General features: G+C 38.8%; 1 protein-coding gene across 2 annotated transcripts in view; it reads left to right on the top strand.

Moving 5' to 3' along the window:
- Positions 1 to 10,775, top strand: part of uvrag.L (UV radiation resistance associated L homeolog) — a 68,769-nt gene extending 57,994 nt beyond the window's left edge. The window contains 2 exon segments of one of the 2 annotated variants that reach the window (NM_001096689.1): positions 6,342 to 6,433; positions 10,045 to 10,775. In NM_001096689.1, the coding sequence (NP_001090158.1) occupies positions 6,342 to 6,433; positions 10,045 to 10,732 (780 nt within the window). In that variant the 3' untranslated portion in view covers positions 10,733 to 10,775. 2 annotated transcript variants of the gene reach the window in all.
- The last annotated feature ends 15,224 nt before the right edge of the window (positions 10,776 to 25,999 follow it).

Genomic DNA, 25,999 nt, shown 5'->3' with positions numbered 1-25,999 from the left:
TGCTTGTATAGTTTTGTGGTATCTCTTTGTACAGGCTATGAGCAAGCACACATCCCGTACCATTCTTGTTGAGTCAAAGGAATTAGTCACGTCGATATCCCAAACACAGAACAAACGTTTACGGCTCATGCTTCTGGCTATAACAGCCGCCTTTCTCGTTTGGGGGGGGCCTTCGGTACTTTGATACTACCAGGTCTTGAAGTGAGAGAACCAAGGCGAATGTACGGGGCAGACAAGGGAACAGCAATGTGTAATTGTAGTAACGGGGAAAGAACTAAAGGTGGCCATAGACTCAAAGATCGTTTGGCAACATCGCCAAACGAGCGGATCTTTCCCCGATATGCCATTGACAAGCATGGCTATATCGGGGGTAATCTGATTGTTCGGCCGTATGGCCGAACGATCCAATTACGATGTGCCATGGGCTACGGCGGGATTGGTCGGGTCAAAATCAAACCTGACCGATCAACCAAACGACCGATCTCCGCCAGACGAAAGATGTCGGCACACGCCACACACGATCTGAAAATCGTACCAATCCTCGATTCGTTCGATAGGATCTGTGTGTCTATGGCCACCATAAGCGTGGTCAAAGAAACAGACCAGGATCGGGATCTAGAAGAATAGTCCGTAACAGGCAAAGGTCTGTTCAGGCAACGATACAGCTGTCAAGGACAGGCAAAAGTCAAGGAATAGAGAAACCAGACTAGAAGCGCACGAGGAACTGTCTACAATAGACCTATATTGGGCAGTGAGCAAAAGGACAAAGCACCTTTAAGTATTTAAAATTTGGCACCAAGCGATATATCCGACGCGGCCTGCCATATAAAAAGACGTGCTCGAATAGACCTGCCTCCCTGCTGCCCCAGTAGATCAATAGGTATCGTTACAGGAATATTGTGATAAAAATATTTCTATAACAATTTCATATTATTATCCATTCGGGCATGTGTACATTACTGTTCAGTGTTTTCTCCATCTTTCATATTAAATATTCAAAATCCGCATGAGTGCTCTATTTAGGCTGCCAAGGTTTGTAGCCGTTCAGAATACCGCCAAGTCTTCTAAAATCGGTTTGTAAAAAGGCTAATCTGAAAGGGTGGAACAGCGGAGCAGATAATTAGTTCCAAGCCACTCTAGTTCCAGCAGAATTAATAGGTTCTCACTGTCATGAGCAGTTAGTTATCAAGTACTCGCTTGGCCTAGCGAGTGCCAATATAAATGTTGGTTTCTGTGCTTTTCATTGCATGATATTTACAATAGTTTCAGTGTCCCCGGAGCTTTTTTTTTTTTCTTTAATTCTGTAAAAGGCTTAAACATTTTCATTCCCTCTCCCTCCCCCCAATCCCCTCTGTACATTAAACTGTTATTTCCAAGACCTTTCCTATATGTTCTTTATGTCCAGCGTAACCATTTATCTTAACGGGAAAGGGGAAAAAAAAAGTAATTCCCGACATGCTAGATTATTATGCAGAATCAAGAATTTCTTGGCTGAAACTACATGATATGGGTCAAGGCACCAGTTAATCATGTCATTTTCGTCTATTGCACCCTTTCTAAAGTCCACAAATATTTTTTTTTTTTGTTAATGATGGATGTGAAATGTTTGGTCATTAAACTGTCTCAAATGTTTTTTTATATATTCGTTCCACGCCTTTTATTTCGAGTTTCAAGTTCTTTCTGTTGTGCATACCATTTTTCTGCGGTAGCTGTCCACTAAAATAAAGTCCAGATAGTAGGAGATAATAATACAGTCATGCCCGCTCCCATGCCATGTCGCCCCAGATAAGATCACAATGACAGGTCAGATTTAGAAGTTTCTTCAAAACGACTTGGTCCTGAAGCTATTACTTAGCATCATAATAAAAGCAGTTTTGCATAACATTGAATTTGCTTTCCCCAAAATGGTTAGCGTACGGAGAGCATACAATGGGCAAACAGAGTACTTATGGCATTTAGCCTCATATTGATATCGCTACCCCAAAAGGCCATGGACGAAGGGCTATGTTTGATGTCAACCAGGCTTTGGAATTGTTTAGATGCATCCAAGTACTAATGTAATGATGCTGGACCAGCCTGAAATCCTGGGGTCAGGTGGTTTTGGACTAACAAAATCTTTATACTGGTCATGGGCTTATGGCAGGTCTAAGTTCTTCCACTAAACTTCACCTTTGGTGGTATTGCTGGCCTTTTTTTCAAACCAAGCCCGGCCAGGACTTCCGCTTAGTTTCTAACAAAGTTAGAAAACCATATTTTCCTGGTCTTTGTTTTCACTACAAATGTAAATAGCTGAATCGTCAGATATGCAGGTAGAAACAATAAAGTTCTATCTGACGATTCAGCAGTAACCCTGGCCGATGTTTGGGCTCCTTCAAAGGCAACCGGTAAAAATGTTCCGCCTTGGCAGATCAACAAGATGACCGTCCATACCTTACACACACTGTATATGGTATGAAACTTCAATGACATGTAAAGGCAAAAGAATAAAACAATTTAACAATTTAATGAAAAGGAAACCAATCTCCAATATACTTTAATTAAAAAATGTGTTTTTATAAGAAACCTGACTGTTTGCAGTGAAATTCTCCCTTCATTTACTGCTGTGGATAGGAATTGTCAGACAGTCCCTAACTGCTGGGCAGGGAAACAATCATACTTATGAACAGCAGGGGGAGCCCCAGCATTACTTCCCAGCCATGCAGAACTCAAGCAGCTTTGTTTGTTTCCCTGTAGAGCAGTCAGCGACTTTGTAGAGACTTGTATTGGATTTTATTTTTGCTTTCACATCCCCTTTACTGTGTCTAACTCCAGCTGCAGGGACAAAGATCATGGAGCCAGATTTAAACAGATAAACTGGGATTTTATTTGGAGGATTATTTTGCTGCAGTCACTGGTTCTGCAGAGTTGGAGAAAGTTTGTATTAAACAATACAAAAACTATAAAATCCACATTAGATTACATGACAACACAGGAGCCAGTGCAGTCTGTATATTCTGATTATTAATCAGTCTTGCTGTATCGGCTTCTGGCAGATGTTATTTGACTTGTGCTGTTTTGATAATTTATGACGATCCCTAAGCAGCCCAGACTACACTGAGCATGTGCATAGTCTTGGTCTTGCAAAAATGTTTAACAAAGATGGTGACCCCCTGTGGCCAACTTTAAAAGCATAAATCATTTGTTTGATTAAGCTTGTGGTGCAGTAAGTTCATGTTTATGTTTAGAATTCTAAATACAGCATTTCTAGCCTTATTCCGTTTTAGACTTTACTTCACCTTTAATATCTGTGAGTGCATGGCCATCTTTTGTCTGGATATACCTCCTCCCTTATCTCTCTTCACCCAACTTAAACTTTATTCTCTTTCAACAGCCAGCTGTTCACTTTAAAATTAACTTTTCATGTGACATAAAGAAGCAGCATTATAAAACAGCATTCTAGAGGTTTCAATTCTGTATTTTTTGTAGGATTTTAAGTTTTTTTTTCCTCTACAATCGTCAGTCTTGGAATTCCAACTGCTATAGGGCTTAATTACCAAGCATCAGTTCAGAATGGAAGGTGACTATGAAAAGAAAGATAGGCCATAAAGAAATAAAACTGAACATAAACCATTTATGGCCCGATAAAAGATTGGCAAATGTTTTGAAGACTTCAGACAGATTGGCCACAGATATCTCTCCAATGATCGATCTCCAGCTATATCCCACTATGCAAAATGGTTACTCAAGGAATAACTATCCAATCAAATATGACATTGGTGGAATAGTTATTGGACTAGGACCACATCATGATCTGATTATTGACCCAGCACATTGGTGGCCAAATCAGTTTGTTTAGTGACCTGAAGTTGCTTAGAATATATTACTTTGTAGTATACTAAACGTTACTATAAAGGTGAACTTCTAGTCAGTGGGTGGTTGGAGGGACAATTTTGGATGCTCTTAAAATGCTAAAATTCTGCCTGTGTGACATCAGCCTTTACAATTTTGTCTGTAAATATAAGTATTATGATATTCAGCACTGCATACCTCAGTAGCGCTATATAAATAAAAACACACCTTCAATATATTTCTCAAATGAAAAAATAAATTGAATTCTGGATGAATTCATGGTGGTAGAACTGAAATTTTCATGAAGGCAATGCTCAATCTCTACATAACTTAATCTTTTGTAATATCGCTTCCATTTTTTTTTTCATGCTTGGATTAAATGCTATAAAACAATGTTAATTAAAATGTACGATGTTTGCATTCCATTGACCATTTGGCATTGGAAACTGTATTTTAGGGTTGGTGTTGATTTATATTCTGTGCTCAGCTATTTATTTAATATGTTAAGAAATATACACACTTCCAGTAACCGTTTTATTAACCTGCATTAAAAAAAATCTTAATGGGCATTGTAGCGCCGATGTTTTAATCAAGTGTATCTCTGAACGTTTATGGTTCCCATAAGAGGAGTAAGTGATGATTGGCAAGAAAAGAGAAATTTGGTTTTATTTGCACTTTTAACTACATTGGCATACTTGGAAGACGTTCTTTCGTGCTCAGATTCCTGTAAAATACTTTTTTTTTAACTTGTTTTCATAAACAGTCCACTTAAATGTCTTGGTTTTCATTTTGATGCTTTCAAAGACCGGTTTTATTTAATTTCCTAATAAGGAAAATATATTTGAAGTTACTTTTAATTCAGTTGCATGCTTAGTAAGGGCCATTCCAAGATGACATTAATAATTGATACACTTTCTTGTTTCCTTTGGTATATGCCCCCCCAGCAGTGGAAGATTGACTTCTTTTTAGTTCAAGCCTTCTTGGAATTTCAACCTTTGGCTTAGGCTCCCACTTAGCTTATAATAAATTTAGAGATCTAGGAAAATATCAGTGCATTGATCATTAAACTGTAGTTCCAGGAATATCTAAACATAAGCCCAAGTTTCACCCTGGATGACCTTCACTCTGTATCTAGGAAAGCAAAAAGGCCTTCTCCCCTAACTGGCCCTTCAGTACCTCCCCAACACAGCTCAGTTGACCCCCCCCCTCTAAAGAGGTCTTCCTCACACTTTAAGGACTGTTTCCCTAATGGCTGCTTTCTGAGTTTGTGAGAGGTTTATGTGGCTCATTTAGAATTTTATGAAAGGAAACTGGAATATTCATTTGTAGGATGGCTGATGATCCTTGTATCCATGCATCAAATCTAGTTTTGGCTAATCATTTTTGGCATCATAATCTCCAGAGATCATCCAGCCAGTTATCTAATTTGGGGAGAACAAATGCGTAGATCATTCTGCCAAAGTATCCAGGAAAGATCTTTCTGTTGTGTCCAACTAGCTAGCTGGACACAAGTTACTGTTGGTAGATGGTTTCATGAGTTGCTTTCCAGCAGAAGTCCTGTGGTCTTGTCTGTGCTCGGAAGCTTCCTGCACCCTCACACCATTTAACCCCAAGTAACTTCTTATGCTTATGATACACTAGTTAATTATTTTTTGGATATCCATCAATGAACAATTGGACCTTAAATAGAGGACTGAATTGCATGACATGTTGGTCCATGACTTTTTAATTGCTACACAGTAGAGCAGGCAAGAACTATAGGTTTTGATCAACCAAACCACTGCTAACTTTGTTTGATACAAATTGGTCCAAATTTGGAAAAGCTGTCAATGCAAAAAGTGTTTTTTGAGATGGGTTGCTTTCTTCCATGCTAAGGAAAGACTTTTTTGAAATATAGGTTGCACATATTGTAACACCAAAAGTGCAAATGTTTTTCACACTACGCAAGTAAAGCCAGCTTTGCTGCTTTTCCAATGGTGCAATAAATGAACAGTGAACCCAGATTAAAAATCCTTCATGTATGCAATTGACTCAAAGTGTGATCAATCAATTTTTTTTTCTAAAAAAAAAAACATTTTTTATAATACAACTTTTAAAAGAAAGTGTCTGATGGAAAACAAAATTTGATTTGAAAACACAATCAAAATAAACACTGTTTTTGCTATTGTCTTTTTTTTTTAAATTTTGTTTATATTATTGTAAAAGTTTTAGAAGAAAAAAAATCCAGTGAAGAAAAAGAAAACAATAGTTGGAAAAAGTGTGTTCAATTTAAAAACTCTGTGAAAAGAACGAAATCTGATTTTTTATGACCTGATCTCCTTCCTCAAACCTTAATAAACCATCCTTGCCATATTTACTGTTTTCCATGCATGAGATGGCTAATACTTTTATTTAAGGAATTGAACAAATATACTATTCTCAAAGAAATGCTTTAAGATGATGATTGTGTAATCTTTTCTTCTTCTGTTCTCCATTAATTCATTTCTTACAAAATTATTTTGTATTGTTTTTAGCTAAGGTATCAGTATGCCCTGGGCACTCCAGATTTACGTCAGACTCTTCCGAACCTAAAGACCTTCCTGGAACATGGATTGATGGTTAGATGGTAAGTTCCAATTTTTTTAAAAACTCAAAAGAAAGTTATTGTTTCTGTAGAATGAGGTCACACTTTTGACATTTTGAACATTCAGTAGAACATTTTATATTGTTGTGAAGTGATTAACCAAACTAATAGGCAATCCGAACATCTTGACATGTCTTGTGGTGTATTTCGAGTGTTTTTCGCCTTAAAAATATTTCTTCTGTAGGCGTTGATTTTATGAGACAACTTGCACTTGCTCTTATTTTAATTTCCATTATTTTTGAGTTTTGAATGTTTTGCATTTTGTTTCTGCCATTCTTTGGCCCATCTGGATGTCAAAGTAAGCAATGTTTGACAACCAGACATCCCGTTTTTTCTGAGACTTCAGTTTTATTAAGTTGTCTGAATGCTAGGGTAATTGCTCTCTTACCAACCAGATAACCATTTAAATTCCAAACTGGGAAATTGAAGAGCAAAACGTAAATCACTTTAAAACTTCAAAAAAACTTTGTGTAGATATACGGCCATCTTAATACCACTGTCTACATTATACTAATCATACAAATTTTATTGTAAAGTGCCCCATTAAATAATTGGTATATTTAATTTTAATTTCCGGGCAAAAATTCACAGATGAGTTTTTAAAAAATATATTAAAAAGCTATACCACTTGTTACCTTCAGGCAGCGAAGACCATAGCCACGGCACAGTTTTCAGCACAGAAATGGAGACAGATACCACCTTTAAAGAAGAATTCAACCCTTTAATAAAAAAAACCCATACCCCCCACCCCACGTAGATCCGCCTCCCTCCTCCCCCCAGCCTAACTGCCCCCCTGGGGAAATGCCCCATACTTTATATTTACCTCTCGGTGCAGATTCTTACATAGGAGTTCCACACAGCCATCTTCCGAGTCTTCAGAAAGCAGAGTGGGAGATTGACATGTCGGCGCATTTGCAGTTGGAGCAGTTTGCTGGTCTGTGACAACTGCGCATGCACCGGAACTCACGAAAATTACCGAAGCACCGGAGGAAGACACGACGACCCGGAAGATGGCTGTGTGGAACTCCGATGTCAGAATCTGTGCCAAGGGGTAAGTAGAAAGTATTGAGCATTTCCCCGGGGGGGCAGTTAGGCTGGGGGGAGGAGGGAGGGGGGGTCTACGTGGGGTGGGTGGTACGGGTTTTTTTTGTTTAAGGGTTGAATTCTCCTTTAAGAGTTCAAATAAAGCTTGGCTGGCTTTTATTGTACATGAAACAATGCTTCAGCACACTTACTTCAACACAAACTCACGCTTCCAGCACTCACCGGCGTGGCGCACACAAATCCCAGAATCCTCTCTGGGGCTCACTCTAGACACTTGTCTCCTGGCAGGGGTTTCTCTCTTCCTCTCTTCAGTCCTTTTGGAGCTCTCTCCAACTCTTTAACTCATTGGGAATCACTTTCCCAGGTAAACACAAATCTCCTTCCTCCACTCAAGGAGGTTTTATACGGACCCTCACCCTTCTCCACTCAAAGAGGTCTCAAGGGGGAAGCCCTGAGATGTAGGCTCACACCACCTTTTAACTATATCTTACCTTCAGTCTAATTACTTAGCTACCTCTACTTAGGTAGCTGCCAAAACACTTAATGGCGTATGGAATGGAAGGCCCACCCTGCTCTCCTCCATTCACACCCGGGACCCATTATCCAGCTTTTCCTAAGCAGGTACACAGCTACAGCCTTGCTTGCTGCAGAAACACATCCCTGGAGTTTTATATTCACCAGTCTAACACTGGTGAAATATACACAATATCGTGCCCTTTTTACATATATCTTACATTATATTTTTTAAATGTAATTATTGACTAGACACACACTTCATTAGGTCTTTGTTTTATCATGAATTCAATTAGAGGATCTTGAAAGGTTTTTGGGGGAGTGGAAACACAGGAAGCTTCTCATTAGTCCATTATTTTGGAAGCACCAACACATAATCCAAGTAATGTCTCCAGTTGCCTGCCAGTCTCCTTTTGTAACAATTGGTTCTTTTTGCTTGAATTTTCCTTCTTTCAGGAGGGCTGCTTCAGGAAGGTGAGAAGTGATTGTACCGTTCCTGGCTGAGCTGACGTGAACTTGGCTCAGATAGTCCATGTAGTTTAGACAGTTGAAGGTGGCACAATACCAAAGTAAACAAGACCGGTTTAGTTCATACAACAGTGATGTCATCGTTTCCAATAAAACACAAGTGGAATATTAATAGATCAAAGCATGTCATGGCAGGCCGGCATTCTTTCTGGAGATGCTTTAATATACTTTTGACTGCATCCAGACAATATCGATTTCTGATCTATTTATTCCAGAAGAATTTATCGAAAAGTAGGTAAATAAAAAACGGCAGGTCATCTGCTGCTGCTCCTGGTTTTGGTAAAATTCCCAAACATCACAAAAGAAGGGGGACTGTAGTGAACAAAACAATACAAAAGAGATCCCTTTTAAATGCTGAGCCTAAAGCACTAAAACAGAGAAGCAAGAAATGTTACTGTGGTTGTCCTAGCATATATAGTGTCATTTTGCATTAAAGGAGAATTCAACCCATAACTAAAAAATCCCTTCCCCCCTACGTAAACCCCCCAACCTATCTGCCCCCCCCCGGGAATTACCCCTAACTTTTTACTTATCCCCCAGTGTATATTCAGGAATTGCAGTTCACCGCAGCCATCTTCCTTGTCTTCCGGCGCTTCGGCAATTTCCATCCATTTCGGTGCATGCGCAGTTGTCGCAAACCACTGAATTGCTCCTACTTCGCCGGTCTCAGTCTCAGCTTACCAAAGACCCAGAAGATGGCTGCCGTGAACTGCGATCCCTGAATCTGCACCAAGGGGTATATAAAAGGTTTGGGCATTTACCCAGGGGAGCAAATAGCCTGGGGGGAAGAGGGAGGGGGTCTACGTAGGGTAGGGGGTAGGGTTTTTTTTAGTTACCGGTTGAATTCTCCTTTAAGGTACAAAGCCCAGAATGAAGGAGTGCCAATTTGTACAGGTATGTGATTCGTTATCGGGAAACCCATTATCCACAAAGCTCTACATTATGGTAAGGCCATCTCCCATAGACTCTATTTTATCCAAATAATCCAAATTTTTAAAAATGATTTCCTTTTTCTGTGTAATAATAAGACAGTCGCTTGTACTTGTTCCCAACTAAGATATAATTAATCCTTATTGGAACCAAAACCAGCCTATTGGGTTTATTTCATGTTTATATGATTTTCTAGTAGACTTAAGGATGGAGATCCAAATTAGGGAAAAATTCATTATCTGGAATTCTGGATGACAAGTCCCATACCTGTATCCCCTTGGTTGCCTGGTTGGTAACTTGGCTGGTGCACCTCTTCTTCTTTAGAAACCTTGTTGATCCTGGTTGTTTTTATTCTAGGTACAGTGGGTGCCACCTTGCTTGCTGTGCCCATGGTGCCCAGTGGCTGTGTATTATACATGTGCAGTAGGATGCTTTATGGCTGGGATTCCAGCAATCTTTATAATTTGTCATCGTAGTCAAATAAATTTTACTGAATGCTCAGTGCATCTCATGCATAACCCCGTAATGTCCTCTGTAGTCTCACTAAAAATATTGTTTTTGTTTCTCCTTTAAACCAGTGATCGGCATCATATGTCAAGTGCTATCCCCGTTCCAAGAAGACCCACAAGCTCCACGTTTGTTAGTCAAGATGTTGGGTTTTCCAGTAGGACTCCCACCCCTGACAAAGGACTGAGAAAACGAGCCAGCTCTGATAATGAGAACGTCCAGTATAAAACTCCACCCCCCAGCTACAAATCTGCCACGGCAGACCCCATTGTAATTTTGGTTCCTGAAAAAGAACCTGAAAAAAGACGTGTAGCCTCATCTCTGGATGCAAGTGTAAACATTTCAAAGGAAGGCAGCAGTAAGGAATTTTCTGAGAGCCTTCATGGTGATAGTATAACCAATGGCAGTAATGACCAGAGCCAAGCCAAGCCTTTCTCTGAAACCTCCAGTGCAATGAATGGAACTTTATTGCAAGGTGAATCGGTTGCATTTGTGAGTGGGGAGATTCCCTGCATTTCCCAAAGCAATGACTTGTGTTGCACTGTGGAGCAGGCGGAGGAGATAGTTGGGACAGAAGCAGCAGACTTTGCTTCGGCCGACCAACTAGAAGCATTTAACTGCATACCTGTGGACCACGCCGTGGCAGTGGAATGCGATGACCACGTTTTAGGGGAATTTGAAGAGTTCTCCCGGAGAATTTACGCACTTAGCGAAAACATGTCCAGCTTTCGCAGACCACGGAAAGGTTCCGAGAAATAAAGCTTTAAGAAGCATTGGTAGAATTCGCTACCAACTCAACAAATCATTTGTATTTATTTATGAAAATACCGGCCGTGTGCAAGGCTATTTTTGTTGGGGCGGTAAAGAATTAAAGAAAACAGACTGAAAGAATTAAATATACAGACTAAAAGAATACTGGCTTATTTTTACTGTAAAACGCAGATTTTTGCAGTGCTGCTTTCAATATTGCAGTTTTTTTTTGTTGAAGATTTCTTTATGCATGCCTTGTCTAACATTTCACATATTTCAGTTTGAAGGATCCAAATCATTTCGGCTGAACATATTCATAGCATAGCAAAGTAGTATGTTAGATGTTAAGCTGATCTTTTGTCCGTGTAAAATACATGTTGAGAAACTCACACGCGATCTTGACACTTGAGTTGAAAAAATTTCACCCATTTTTTTTCTCAATCTGCACAAACCATTCCTTATTTGTTTACTGACCTTATAACGGTTTGAGGATGCAGATGATCAAGTTCTGTGGTTTATCATCATCGTTGTTATCATCATCATCATCATCATGTCCAGTTTGGGGGAAAAGCTGCCCATATGTGAAAATGTGTTGTCATAAGGCTAAAGCGTCAATAACTTGAAGACCATTGTCTTCCAAACATTGGTCATTAGATGGCCACAGCACCTACAGACACCAGCTTGATTTTTGGCTAGGGCATTCTCATCTAGAATGTTCGTATTTTTGTCATTGAAGACACCAACAGATATTGTCAGACAAACTGAAATTTTTGAACCTGTCTGATGGCTGAAAAGACCAATATCCTTGCCATGATGGTATCTGTGTAGATCATTTAACACACACGAAACCTTGAATCCAACAACAGTATCTTTGAGTGTATGGGCCGTTTACATTTTCAGAAAATATTCGACTTTTTATTCAAAGAAAAAAGCCTAGTGGCGGAAGACGTTGATCATGATTAGCAACAAATGGTATCTAATGGCAGTGTCTGGAATTTATAATGATGATCATTAAAGGAGAAGGAAAGCTACCAAAGCAGTTTATTGCCAATGGATTAGCCACAATAGTACAAGCTATAACACTATATTTATTCTTAGAATGCTTTACCATATCTGAGTAATAGCTCTAGAAGCTCTCTGTTTGTTCTCATATTAGCTTGGTGTGACATCACTTCCTGCCTGAGTCTCGCCCTGCTCACTCATAGCTCTGGGCTCAGATTACAGCAGGAAGGTGAGGGAGAGAGGAGCAAACTGAGCATGCTCAAGCCCAAGCCCTGGAGGTTTAAGCTGAAAACAGGAAGTCTGATACAGAAGCCCATGAGTACATAATAGAAGGAAAGAAATGTGATGTTTCTTTTGACAGAGGACTCAGAGCAGCATTACTTTGAGGGTTTACTGGTGTATTTATATAGACCTTTCTGATAAAGCTAACTTACTTTTAGCCTTTCCTTCTCCTTTAAGAAGAGGCTTTGTTTTAACTTTTATATTAACGGAGCTGCAGCTTCATAAAACAGTAGCAACTCCTTAATTTTTAGCAGCGGAGTTTGCACCAACGTTTTGCGTTCGTAAAGGAAATAAAAAAAAAAACTGCATTCATTCACACGGCAGATGTACAAATGCTGTGAAGCGTTAACTGTTCAAGGCAAAAAAAACGTTTAATTAGCCTGTCGTTATTTTTCTAATATGTAGGAAGAGGTTGTTCAGAAGATAAACAGTATTAATGTGTACATTGCATTGCTACTTATATTAATCACATGTTAAATGTTACTTTTATTCAGGAAAGGAAATGTTATGTCAGACCTTGTCTGCGCTCGGTGATTCTTAATGTGTATATTACGCCACTAAAAGTCAGGGAAAACGAGTTTCACGGCTCTCCGATTATATATTTCTCCTGGTTTCATATTTTTACAAGATTTTGAGACACTGCTGAAGATTGAGCGAGTGGTAGGCCAGACCCTGCCCCAACATTCATGTACTTTGATCAAAGAAACAATAGACTCTCTGTGCACAGGTCACACATGACCCATAGATCACGACCTTCCATGTCCTAGATTAATATTAAAAACCACAGTGTTCCCTACCATGAATGTCACTTTGTTGATGAGCCTTTAGGGCAAGGCCAGACGTGGCGTTTTTGCTGCGTTTTTAAAAAAGAGCAGCCAGGCGTACATACGCCACTGAAACCACATGCGGTTTTCATGCGTTTTTCAGCACGTAGGATTCTTTTCCCAACATGCACTTCTTATTGTTCTCATTGAGAATTTGGACGCCATTTTTAAAATACGCTGCATATTTATGCAAAGTGTGCAGATCCCATAGAGTCTATTGATTTGTTAGTTTCTTGATGTATTGGCGTTTCTGCTAAAAAACGCCAATACTGGGGTCCTGTGGCGGATTTCAGCATGCAAGCTCCCTGTGTGAATTGCCATAGTGCGTTTTCCATTAGTTTCAGTGGTAGTGAAGTTTATGCGTATTTACGCCTGGCTGTTCTTTTTTAAAAACGCAACGTAAAAACGCCACGTCTGGCCTTGCCCTAATGGTCAATCCTGTATTCATGAACATCATCAATTGTATTTGATTTCTTCAATAAAAATCTCAGGTTCCATTCAACCAAATTAAAACTTCTCAGTCTGTTTCTAAGTGAAATCTTCCATATTTTCTTTTTATTTAGCCTATAAGAGAAAATGGACAGCCTCTTTTCAAATTTTTAATTGAGCTATGGGACCTGTTATCCACAATGCTGGGGACCTGGATTTTTCCAGATAAAGTAATTAGGATCGTCATACTTTAAATCTACTAGAAAATCATATAAACATGAAATAAACCCAATAGGCTGGTTTTGCTTCCAATAAGGATTAATTAGATCTTAGTTGGGATCAAGTACAAGCGACTGTTTTATTATTACACAGAAAAAGGAAATTATTTTTAAACATTTGGATTATTTGGATAAAATAGAGTCTATGGGAGATGGCCTTTCCATAATTTGGAGCTTTCTGGATAATGGGTTTCCGGATAACGGATCTTTCTGTAATTTGGATCTTCATATCTTAAGTCTACTAGGAAATCATATAAACATTAAATAACCCCAATAGGCTGGTTTTGCTTCCAATAAGGATTAATTATATCTTAGTTGGGATCAAGTACAAGCGACTGTTTTATTATTACAGAGAAAAAGGAAATCATTTTTAAAAATCTGAATTATTTGGATAAAATTGAGTCTATGGGAGACAGCCTTTCCGTAATTCAGAGCTTTCTGGATAATGGGGATAATGATACTAGCGGCACTGCACATTCCACAGGAAACCATCACTAGTTATCGTTATTAAAAATATTTTGTTTCCTTGGGGAAACTTTTCTAAATGGAATTTAGAAATCGAAATAGCAAAGATTTTACAGATTGAAAAATTGACCCCACTAACTTGAAGATGGAAAGCCATGCTCGTTATTTTTTTTGGCAACTTTACAAATCGCTTTCCTCCCTCAGAGCTGGAGAATAGTTGGTGACAAAAATGTTAGTGGCAGAACGGGGGGAATTGGTTTGATAAGCAAACGAAAATTCAGAAATGTTTGGAACATGTTGGTAAATGTGATTAAAATTAGAACTGCTGCTAAAATACCAGGAATCCTTGAATAATAATTGTGTGTGTGGGTGGGAGCAGCCACGGGCAGTACAGTACAAGTCACATCTTACAGTCTGCCTACTCATTCTTTCTATTTTTATTTGCTTGCATACATATGCATGAGACTGCATTGTTCCAGACAGTACAGTATGTGGAAATATTTTGTGTGCCCAAAACATTCCTTCTTTGTGTATTTGTATTTATACATATTATAGGGAGGTGCCATATTGATTCCCTTAGACAGTACAGTATGAGGGTATAGCTTATTGTGTGCCCAGAACATTCCTTCTCTGTATATTTGTATTTATACATATGGGAGGAGGAGGTGCCATATTGATTCCCTTAGACAGTACAGTATGAAGATATAGCTTATTGTGTGCCCAGAACATTCCTTCTCTGTATATTTGTATTTATACATATGGGAGGAGGGAGGTGCCATATTGATTCCCTTAGACAGTACAGTATGAGGGTATAGCTTATTGTGTGCCCAGAACATTCCTTCTCTGTATATTTGTATTTATACATATGGGAGGAGGGAGGTGCCATATTGATTCCCTTAGACAGTACAGTATGAGAGTATAGCTTATTGTGTGCCCAGAACATTCCTTCTCTGTATATTTGTATTTATACATATGGGAGGAGGAGGTGCCATATTGATTCCCTTAGACAGTACAGTATGAGGGTATAGCTTATTGTGTGCCCAGAACATTCCTTCTCTGTATATTTGTATTTATACATATGGGAGGAGAAGGCGCCATATTGATTCCCTTAGACAGTACAGTATGAGAGTATAGCTTATTGTGTGCCCAGAACATTCCTTCTCTGTATATTTGTATTCATACATATGGGAGGAGGAGGTGCCATATTGATTCCCTTAGACAGTACAGTATGAGGGTATAGCTTATTGTGTGCCCAGAACATTCCTTCTCTGTATATTTGTATTCATACATATGGGAGGAGGTGACATATTGATTCCCTTAGACAGTACAGTATGAGGGTATAGCTTATTGTGTGCCCAGAACATTCCTTCTCTGTATATTTGTATTTATACATATGGGAGGAGGGAGGTGCCATATTGATTCCCTTAGACAGTACAGTATGAGGGTATAGCTTATTGTGTGCCCAGAACATTCCTTCTCTGTATATTTGTATTTATACATATGGGAGGAGGAGGCGCCATATCGATTCCCTTAGACAGTACAGTATGAGAGTATAGCTTATTGTGTGCCCAGAACATTCCTTCTCTGTATATTTGTATTTATACATATGGGAGGAGGAGGTGCCATATTGATTCCCTTAGACAGTACAGTATGAGGGTATAGCTTATTGTGTGCCCAGAACATTCCTTCTCTGTATATTTGTATTTATACATATGGGAGGAGGGAGGTGCCATATTGATTCCCTTAGACAGTACAGTATGAGGGTATAGCTTATTGTGTGCCCAGAACATTCCTTCTCTGTATATTTGTATTTATACATATGGGAGGAGAAGGCGCCATATTGATTCCCTTAGACAGTACAGTATGAGAGTATAGCTTATTGTGTGCCCAGAACATTCCTTCTCTGTATATTTGTATTCATACATATGGGAGGAGGAGGTGCCATATTGATTCCCTTAGACAGTACAGTATGAGGGTATAGCTTATTGTGTGCCCAGAACATTCCTTCTCTGTATATTTGTATTCATACATATGGGAGGAGGTGACATATTGATTCCCTTAGACAGTACAGTATGAGGGTATAGCTTATTGTGTGCCCAGAACATTCCTTCTCTGTATATTTGTATTTATACATATGGGAGGAGGGAGGTGCCATATTGATTCCCTTAGACAGTACAGTATGAGGGTATAGCTTATTGTGTGCCCAGAACATTCCTTCTCTGTATATTTGTATTTATACATATGGGAGGAGGAGGCGCCATATCGATTCCCTTAGACAGTACAGTATGAGAGTATAGCTTATTGTGTGCCCAGAACATTCCTTCTCTGTATATTTGTATTTATACATATGGGAGGAGGAGGTGCCATATTGATTCCCTTAGACAGTACAGTATGAGGGTATAGCTTATTGTGTGCCCAGAACATTCCTTCTCTGTATATTTGTATTTATACATATGGGAGGAGGGAGGTGCCATATTGATTCCCTTAGACAGTACAGTATGAGGGTATAGCTTATTGTGTGCCCAGAACATTCCTTCTCTGTATATTTGTATTTATACATATGGGAGGAGGAGGTGCCATATTGATTCCCTTAGACAGTACAGTATGAGGGTATAGCTTATTGTGTGCCCAGAACATTCCTTCTCTGTATATTTGTATTCATACATATGGGAGGAGGGAGGTGCCATATTGATTCCCTTAGACAGTACAGTATGAGGGTATAGCTTATTGTGTGCCCAGAACATTCCTTCTCTGTATATTTGTATTTATACATATGGGAGGAGGAGGTGCCATATTGATTCCCTTAGACAGTACAGTATAAGGGTATAGCTTATTGTGTGCCCAGAACATTCCTTCTCTGTATATTTGTATTTATACATATGGGAGGAGGGAGGTGCCATATTGATTCCCTTAGACAGTACAGTATGAGGGTATAGCTTATTGTGTGCCCAGAACATTCCTTCTCTGTATATTTGTATTTATACATATGGGAGGAGGGAGGTGCCATATTGGTTCCCTTAGACAGTAAAGTATGAAGATATAGCTTATTGTGTGCCCAGAACATTCCTTCTCTGTATATTTGTATTTATACATATGGGAGGAGGAGGTGCCATATTGATTCCCTTAGACAGTACAGTATGAGGGTATAGCTTATTGTGTGCCCAGAACATTCCTTCTCTGTATATTTGTATTTATACATATGGGAGGAGGAGGTGCCATATTGATTCCCTTAGACAGTACAGTATGAGGGTATAGCTTGTGTGCCCAGAACATTCCTTCTCTGTATATTTGTATTTATACATATGGGAGGAGGGAGGTGCCATATTGATTCCCTTAGACAGTACAGTATGAGGGTATAGCTTATTGTGTGCCCAGAACATTCCTTCTCTGTATATTTGTATTTATACATATGGGAGGAGGGAGGTGCCATATTGATTCCCTTAGACAGTACAGTATGAGGGTATAGCTTATTGTGTGCCCAGAACATTACTTCTCTGTATATTTGTATTTATACATATGGGAGGAGGGAGGTGCCATATTGATTCCCTTAGACAGTACAGTATGAGGGTACAGCTTAGTGTGTGCCCAGAACATTCCTTCTCTGTATATTTGTATTTATACATATGGGAGGAGGAGGTGCCATATTGATTCCCTTAGACAGTACAGTATGAGGGTATAGTTTATTGTGTGCCCAGAACATTCCTTCTCTGTATATTTGTATTTATACATATGGGAGGAGGGAGGTGCCATATTGATTCCCTTAGACAGTACAGTATGAGGGTATAGCTTATTGTGTGCCCAGAACATTCCTTCTCTGTATATTTGGATTTATACATATGGGAGGAGGAGGTGCCATATTGATTCCCTTAGACAGTACAGTATGAGGGTATAGCTTATTGTGTGCCCAGAACATTCCTTCTCTGTATATTTGGATTTATACATATGGGATGAGGAGGTGCCATATTGATTCCCTTAGACAGTACAGTATGAGGGTACAGCTTAGTGTGTGCCCAGAACATTCCTTCTCTGTATATTTGTATTTATACATATGGGAGGAGGAGGTGCCATATTGATTCCCTTAGACAGTACAGTATGAGGGTATAGCTTATTGTGTGCCCAGAACATTCCTTCTCTGTATATTTGTATTTATACATATGGGAGGAGGAGGTGCCATATTGATTCCCTTAGACAGTACAGTATGAGGGTATAGCTTATTGTGTGCCCAGAACATTCCTTCTCTGTATATTTGGATTTATACATATGGGAGGAGGAGGTGCCATATTGATTCCCTTAGACAGTACAGTATGAGGGTATAGCTTATTGTGTGCCCAGAACATTCCTTCTCTGTATATTTGGATTTATACATATGGGAGGAGGAGGTGCCATATTGATTCCCTTAGACAGTACAGTATGAGGGTATAGCTTATTGTGTGCCCAGAACATTCCTTCTCTGTATATTTGGATTTATACATATGGGATGAGGAGGTGCCATATTGATTCCCTTAGACAGTACAGTATGAGGGTATAGCTTATTGTGTGCCCAGAACATTCCTTCTCTGTATATTTGTATTTATACATATGGGAGGAGGAGGTGCCATATTGATTCCCTTAGACAGTACAGTATGAGGGTACAGCTTAGTGTGTGCCCAGAACATTCCTTCTCTGTATATTTGTATTTATACATATGGGAGGAGGAGGTGCCATATTGATTCCCTTAGACAGTACAGTATGAGGGTATAGCTTATTGTGTGCCCAGAACATTCCTTCTCTGTATATTTGTATTTATACATATGGGAGGAGGAGGTGCCATATTGATTCCCTTAGACAGTACAGTATGAGGGTATAGCTTATTGTGTGCCCAGAACATTCCTTCTCTGTATATTTGGATTTATACATATGGGTTGACACATAGAATTTATGGAACATTCTTTCTTTCTACATTAGACATTCATGTTTGTTTTTTGTTTCTTGACTTGAGGTTAGTTTGTTCTTGTTAAATCTTTCTCTTACTCTAAGGAGAAGGTTTTGCTTCAAGCTTGTATAGGCACAGCAGAGGGCAGCCTTAAACTGTGAATTGGCACCGAGCAGCATTTTAAAGAATATAATGCTAAACAGTTTGTAGATTAGAATCCAGGACATGACTGATGAGCACGGTGTCCTCTGAAGCCATTACTCACAATACCCGCAGATTGTCTTTAGGTGTTGGCATTGCTTCCAAAAGATATTATTCACCTTGGCACCAACCTGCAGGTTAAAAGTTCTTCATTTCTATATGTCTATTCCCCAATTCCAAAGAGTAAGTCATCTGTAACCTTGTAGTAAATCCTCTGTAATCCTTCGTATGTAGTGAGTCATACACTCGGCCCTATTATTCATCCTGACCTATAGAAATGTAGCCTGGATCGATTCGGCTGAATTCCGTTTCCAAAGGGCCCCGGTCGTTCTTAGCCAAGCTCTGGATTTGCTAATGGTCAGAAGTGGCCTCCTGCCGTGTAGTGTAACCTCCAAACAAACCAAAGCAGAGATGTGTTGGCTGTCTAGGCTGTTTCTCTCCTGGCTGCAGATCTTTTGGGGTAAAGATTTTGCACTCTGTTCGTGGGTGATTTGGGCGATTCTTCCAAGAACATTTGCACCCCTCTGTTCTGTTTGATGCTTGTGTACCTACATTTTTGAGTGGACCATTGCAAGACGTTGGCCATTCTGTTCTTTAGTCACTCCATATCACTGTGACCATACCTCCCAACTGTCCCTTTTTCGGAGGGACAGTCCCTCTTTTGACAGCTCAACCTGCAGTCCCTCATTTGTACTGGAAAGTCCCTCTTTTCTCTGCACTGAACAGCCAGAAAAAGAAACAAAGTTTCTCACTTAATTGGCTTTTAGCAGAGAGCCCAGAACAGCTAACAGGTGCAAATAAGATACTTTGTAACAATTTTGAGACACAAAAACACAGTTTAGATAAGGAGAAATATTTTCAAACTTTCATAACCTGCCAAATTTTGTAAAACAAACATGGTAATTAGGGGGTGTGGCCACGGAAAGGGGTGTGGTCAAAAAATTGCTGCGCTACATGTGGAAAAAAATTCTTTGTCCCTCTTTTTACTTCCAAAATGTTGGGAAGTATGCTGTGACCCATTTAAATATATGCTTGGTTCTTACACTCCTATTCCTGTAAAATCTCACTGTCTGGCCATATTTCACCCAACTGAGCAGGCAGCAACTTCCCTTCTCCTTAACTACGGGGCTGTAATAGCAATTGGCATAGAGGGCTACGAGTGTATCCCAAATTCATGTAAGATTGAGATTTTCAATGCATTAAAAAAAAAAAACCCACAAAACTATCATTGTACAGGTATGGAACCAGTTATCCAGAATGCTCGAGACCTGGGGTTTTCCAAATAATATTTTTTTTCTGTAATTTGGATCTTCATAACTTAATGGTAAAATTTATTAAAGGTTGAATTAATGTGAATTTTTTTTTATTATAGTAAATTTGAATATATACTCACAACTCGAATGGAGGGTTATGTAAGAAAAAATTCTAACGTATAATATTCGATCGAATTGTCCCGTCCCGAAAATTTGAATTGTAACCGAATCATGTTTTCCCTCTGAAAAAACTTGAATGTCAGGAAGGCAAGTAACATATTCAAATGGTTCTGCCATTGACTTGTAAATGGACTCCGCAGGTTTTAGGTGGTGACTATTCTAATTAGAATGGTTTCCATGGTCGAGTTGTGATAAATTTCACATTTGAATTGGGGGATTAAAATTCGAATGTGTGAATTTTGAAAAAAAAATAAAAAATTCAAAATTTGAATTTGCTATTCGACCTTTATTAAATCAGCCCCCAAGTCTACTAGAAAGTCAGGTAAACATGAAATAAACCCAATAGGCTGGTTTTGCTTCCAATAAGGATTAATTATATCGTAGTTGGGATCAAGTACAAGGTACATGCATGGGACCAGTTATCCAGAATGCTCTGGATCTGGGGGGTTTCAGATAAGGGATCTTTCTGTAATTTGGATCTTCATACCTTAAGTCTACTAGAAAATCATGTAAACATGAAATAAACCCAATAGGCTGGTTTTGCTTCCAATAAGGATTCATTATATCTTAGTTGGGATCAAGTACAAAGTACAACTATGGGACCTGTTATCCAGAGTGCTCGAAACATGAGGTTTTACTGATAAGGGATCTTTCTCTAATTTGGAACTTCATACATTAAGGGGCAGGTTTACATAGGGTCGAATATCGAGGGTTAATTAATCCTCGATATTCGACTGCCGAAGGATTTACTGCAAATAGTTAGATTCGAAGGATTTTAATCCATCGATCTAACGATTTTTCTTCGACCAAAAAATTGTTTGAAAGTCTATGGGGACCTTCCCCATAGGCTAACATTGCACCTCGGTAGGTTTTAGGTGGCGAAGTAGGGGGGTCGAAGTTTTTTTTAAAGAGACAGTACTTCGATTATCGAATGGTCGAATATTCGAACGATTTTTAGTTCGAAGGTTGAAGTAGCCAAAAAAATCATTCGAAATTCAAACTTTTTTTTCTTCTATTCCTTCACTCGAGTTAAGTAAATGGGCCCCTAAGTCTACTAGAAAATCATATAAACATGAAATAAACCCAATAGGTTTTGCCTCCAATAAGGATTAATTATATCTTAGTTGGGATCAAGTACAAGCGACTGTTTTATTATTACACAGAAAAAGGAAATCGTTTTTGGAAAAATGGCGTCTACAGCAGATGACCTTTTCATAATTTGGAGATTTCTGGATAATGTGTTTCCGGATAACGTATCCCATTTCTGAAGAGCCTCAATTATTGGATTCTTCCCATTTAGATCCCACTTTATCAGGCACCATTTTTATCAGACCAGTGTTCCAAGGAGAACTACTATCTGGCTGTAGTTGTATCCAACAGAGGAGAAGTCATATAGGGTCTGTGCTTATTTTTGTAACCTTAAAACATAATATTGAAGGGCTACAGCCATGACTGTAGAAGTATGAGAATGTTCACCACAATGCAGGCGCACTTTAGCTCCACTTCCAGGTTTCCAGCTGAGAAATTCAGGACATCGTTGTGTTTAGTGCACTTGTCAGAGCTTTTTTTTTTTTATCTGAGAATAGTCTCCAACATTTTCGCTAAGCAAAGTTATAACCACAAGACTTCCCTTGTTTTATTGGATTTAAAAACACAATTTGGGGCTGCACAATTTCAGCCGGGAGATCAGCCGAATGAATCACGTTTTTACTTGGTGATGAACAAATACCTTCTCATGTTTAGGCTGGCAGTCACCTTGGGAGAATGTTTTAGAAAATCAGAGCTGAGTTACTCAATCTGGTGGAGGATATTGGGAATATCACGCAGGACTGGCATGTTTTCCAACGTTCCGCAGAAGGCAGACATTATCCACGTTCTTTGTAAGGAAAGACTTCTGGAGTCAAACGGACCATCTGCAAAGGATCAAAATAAAAAAAAAAATTTATATAAGGCTTGGATTCAAATTTGTATTGGAATGACTAGAGTTCTAAATAAAAGTTTTAAATTTGGAGAAAATATTTTTAGAACCAATTACGTAGAGCAAGAGATGATAAATGGAGCCCCGTGTGATATAAATCCTTTATTGTTTCACAGCTCGGAATGAAGATTTAAGGCAGGAAATGTTTGGGTGAGAACCAGAAAGGATTTCAAACTGGCAGTTTCCTTTAGAATGAACTATTATAGGCATATTTTATTTATAACATTTTCACAGCAAAAAAAAAGACGGTGTAAAATCAAGGGATTATTTATAGAGCTCCGTTGTAGAACTTCTTGAATTAATCCAGCCCATTACAAAGAACTTCTCAATGTTTATTTTCAAGGTAAACACCAAAGATAATGGGATTTTCCACCTCTGGAATCAATGAGAAAATAGAATTTTTGGTATAAAACGTGGCATCACTAGTGATGGGCGAATTTGTGGCATTTCCCTTTGCCGAAAAATTTGTGAATTTCACGTGAAATGCGAAAAATTTGCGAAACTGTGCCGGCGTCTCATTTATTTTTTACATCAGCGAATTTTCTCCACCGAATTTATTCGCCAGCGACGAATCACACGAATTCACTCCTGCCGAATAAATTCTCCCATCACTAGGCATCACCATAAGTGATTGTAAAATTCACGAGGTGCTATTCTAAGCACTTTTCTCATTTACATTATTTATTTTGTTTTTATTCCAAGATATTAAGGGATACATGTACTGTTAATATGAATGAGTTTTGTTACAACAGTGCCACCTGCTGGTCAGTTTCCCACCAGTCTGACCAGCAAGTAGTCAAGGAAGTTGTCAGGAGAAAGAAAGAGGCTGATGTTCTTCTGCTTAAGAATAAAATTAGAAACCTTTCTCACATCTTTCCTAAGATTTTACAGTCTTATTGAAAATGAATGGAAATATGTGATTTGCATTTGAAGTTTTTATTTCTGCGGGAAACAAGCTGAAATTGATAAATCGCCCCATAAAAGTTGGGCAAAACCACATGAGCAATGGGAAAAGTTAAACAAATTTACACGTAGTTAATGAATTTCATCATTCTCTCTATCCTTCAGAGGTGATCGGACAAAGTAGATTCGTTTAATTAAACCCCAGGGCCGCCATTAGAAATCACGGGGCCGGGCTCCGCCCACCCCAAGCCCAACCCCAGATCCCGGCCCCCCACACCGCAGTTAAAAGGCCACACAGACATCATTGCTAAAATCTGTAAACCCCCCACACACAAGTTTTAAAAAGCCATTGATCGTCAGGGCCCCCCCTATAAGTTAAAAGAAAAACATTGGTGCCAGTGCCCCCCATAAAAGTTTTTTAAAAATCATTGGTGGTCAGGGCTCCCCATAAGTTAAAAAAAACATTGGTGCCAGGGCCCCCCCTTACAAGTTAAAAAAATTGGGGCCCCAGAGAATATTTTAAAAAAAACATTGGTGACAGGGGCCTATAGAGTATTAAAATAATACATTGGTGGCCAGGGTTTAAAAAAATAAAAAAACACACATTGGTGAGCAGTAGAATTGAACTCCTGGCTTCAGGACTTTAACTTCGGCTCCTTTTGTGACCTCGGCTCTTTTCATGGCTTCGGGTCTTTTCGAGGCTTCGGGCTTCAGTTCTTTGGCTCTTCAGCATTTTGATGGTTCAGGACTTCAGAAGACGCCCGGACCCAGTACAGGGTTACCCCCTGTGCCCCCCTGATGGTGTACTTGTCAGGCCCATAATGCATTCTCTCCCAGGCACACATATTGGTACTATCCCTTGCCAGTTGGGTAGGTTTTTATGAATTATTTCCAGAAAAGGCCATTTATTCAAGTGTGATAGAATGTTCTCTTTTTCCTGATAAAATTGCATCAATATTGCAAATATATATATAAATAATCATTGACATTTACTGCCTATGTTCTTTCTATTTTTAATTCAAAAATGAACCTCCCATGACTTTGAAACTTTTCACGAAAAAGTGAAACCCACATCTGATCTGATCTCTTTTTTTTTTAAACCTTAACTCACAAAACGCTAAGGGGGTCATATTTTATTAAAAACCATGGCCAAACTCCTATGCCCGATTTTAGCATATTTATTAATAAAAAAAACTTGATTTAATCAGATTGTGAAAAAACTCAAAATCGAGGGAAAACCCAGTCTTTTTTTCCCGAAACACACGATTCAAATTGATATAGGTGCCTCTCCCGTTGACTTAAACAAGACCTCGACAGGTCAAAGATGTCGGATTTTTTCAATTTCAGGCATCGGGGGTATAATAAATCATGAAAAATGTTAGCTTTTTTTTCTCTAAATATTTGAGTTTTCTAGTGAAAAAAACTAGAATTTTCAACATTTGAACATTTGGATTTTAATAAATAACGCTCTAAAACTACGAATGTCTTGAGATTTATTAAAAAACATGAATGAAAGAAATGCGAACAGAAAATTATTCGAACAAATGTGAATACCTCGAAAACCTCTAAAAGTCCAAATTGATTTAAAGAGGTCGAATAGGATCAACACACCTCCCTCTGGTTTCAATAGGATCTTGTCAACTTTTACCTGGTGAAGTTTTGTAATAAGTCTCAAATTTTTTTTAAAAAATTAGAAAACCATGAATTTTTAGAGCTTCGTGGAAGAAATCCAAATTTGGTCATTCGTTAAAGGGCTCCTAGGTGCAAATCATTTTAGCATCTCGCTGTCTACCTTATAAGGAATATCTGTATAATTCTTAATTCAATTTTTGACATAGAATAGACTAGGTAGTAGAAATCGGGACAACTCCACCGACTATTGTTTCATTTTCTTCCTATTGTATGAATTCGAGCAGCTTATTTTATTTTTATCCTATCTAATTTTGGTCACCATAAATTAATTATACATTTATAATCAACTGGTATAAGATACTAACTACTATTTATTAGCACTGCACTTTATATTACTAATGGTTTATTAATTAAATAGGGATGGGCAAATTTTTTCACCTTGTTTCGCCGTGGAAATGACGCCCATAGACTTGTGTATGGTGACGTGCGTCAAAAAAAAATTTGCCGCCCGAAAACATTTTTTGGACGCTCATAGAGTTTAATGGGCGTCGGCGACGTTTCGCCGGCGGTAAATTTTTGGCGAAACCAAACGGGTCAAATACACCCATCCCTATTAATCACATGTACTTAATTCATGTTTAAAGGGATACTGTCATGGAAAAAAAAAATTTTTTTCAAAATGAATCAGTTAATAGTGCTGCTCCAGCAGAATTCTGCACTGAAATCCATTTCTCAAAAGAGCAAACAGATTTTTTTATATTCAATTTTGAAATCTGACATGGGGCTAAACATATTGTCAATTTCCCAGCTGTCCCAAGTCATGTGACTTGTGCTCTGATAAACTTCAGTCACTCTTTACTGCTGTACTGCAAGTTGGAGTGATATCAACCCCCTCTCTTTCCCCCCCCAGCAACCAAACAAAAGAACAATGGGAAGG

The sequence above is a fragment of the Xenopus laevis genome, chromosome 2L (assembly GCF_017654675.1).
Source record: "Xenopus laevis strain J_2021 chromosome 2L, Xenopus_laevis_v10.1, whole genome shotgun sequence".
NCBI lineage: Eukaryota > Metazoa > Chordata > Amphibia > Anura > Pipidae > Xenopus > Xenopus laevis.
The sequence above is the reverse complement of the archived record's forward strand: the minus strand, read 5'-3'. Positions and strand labels throughout refer to the sequence as shown.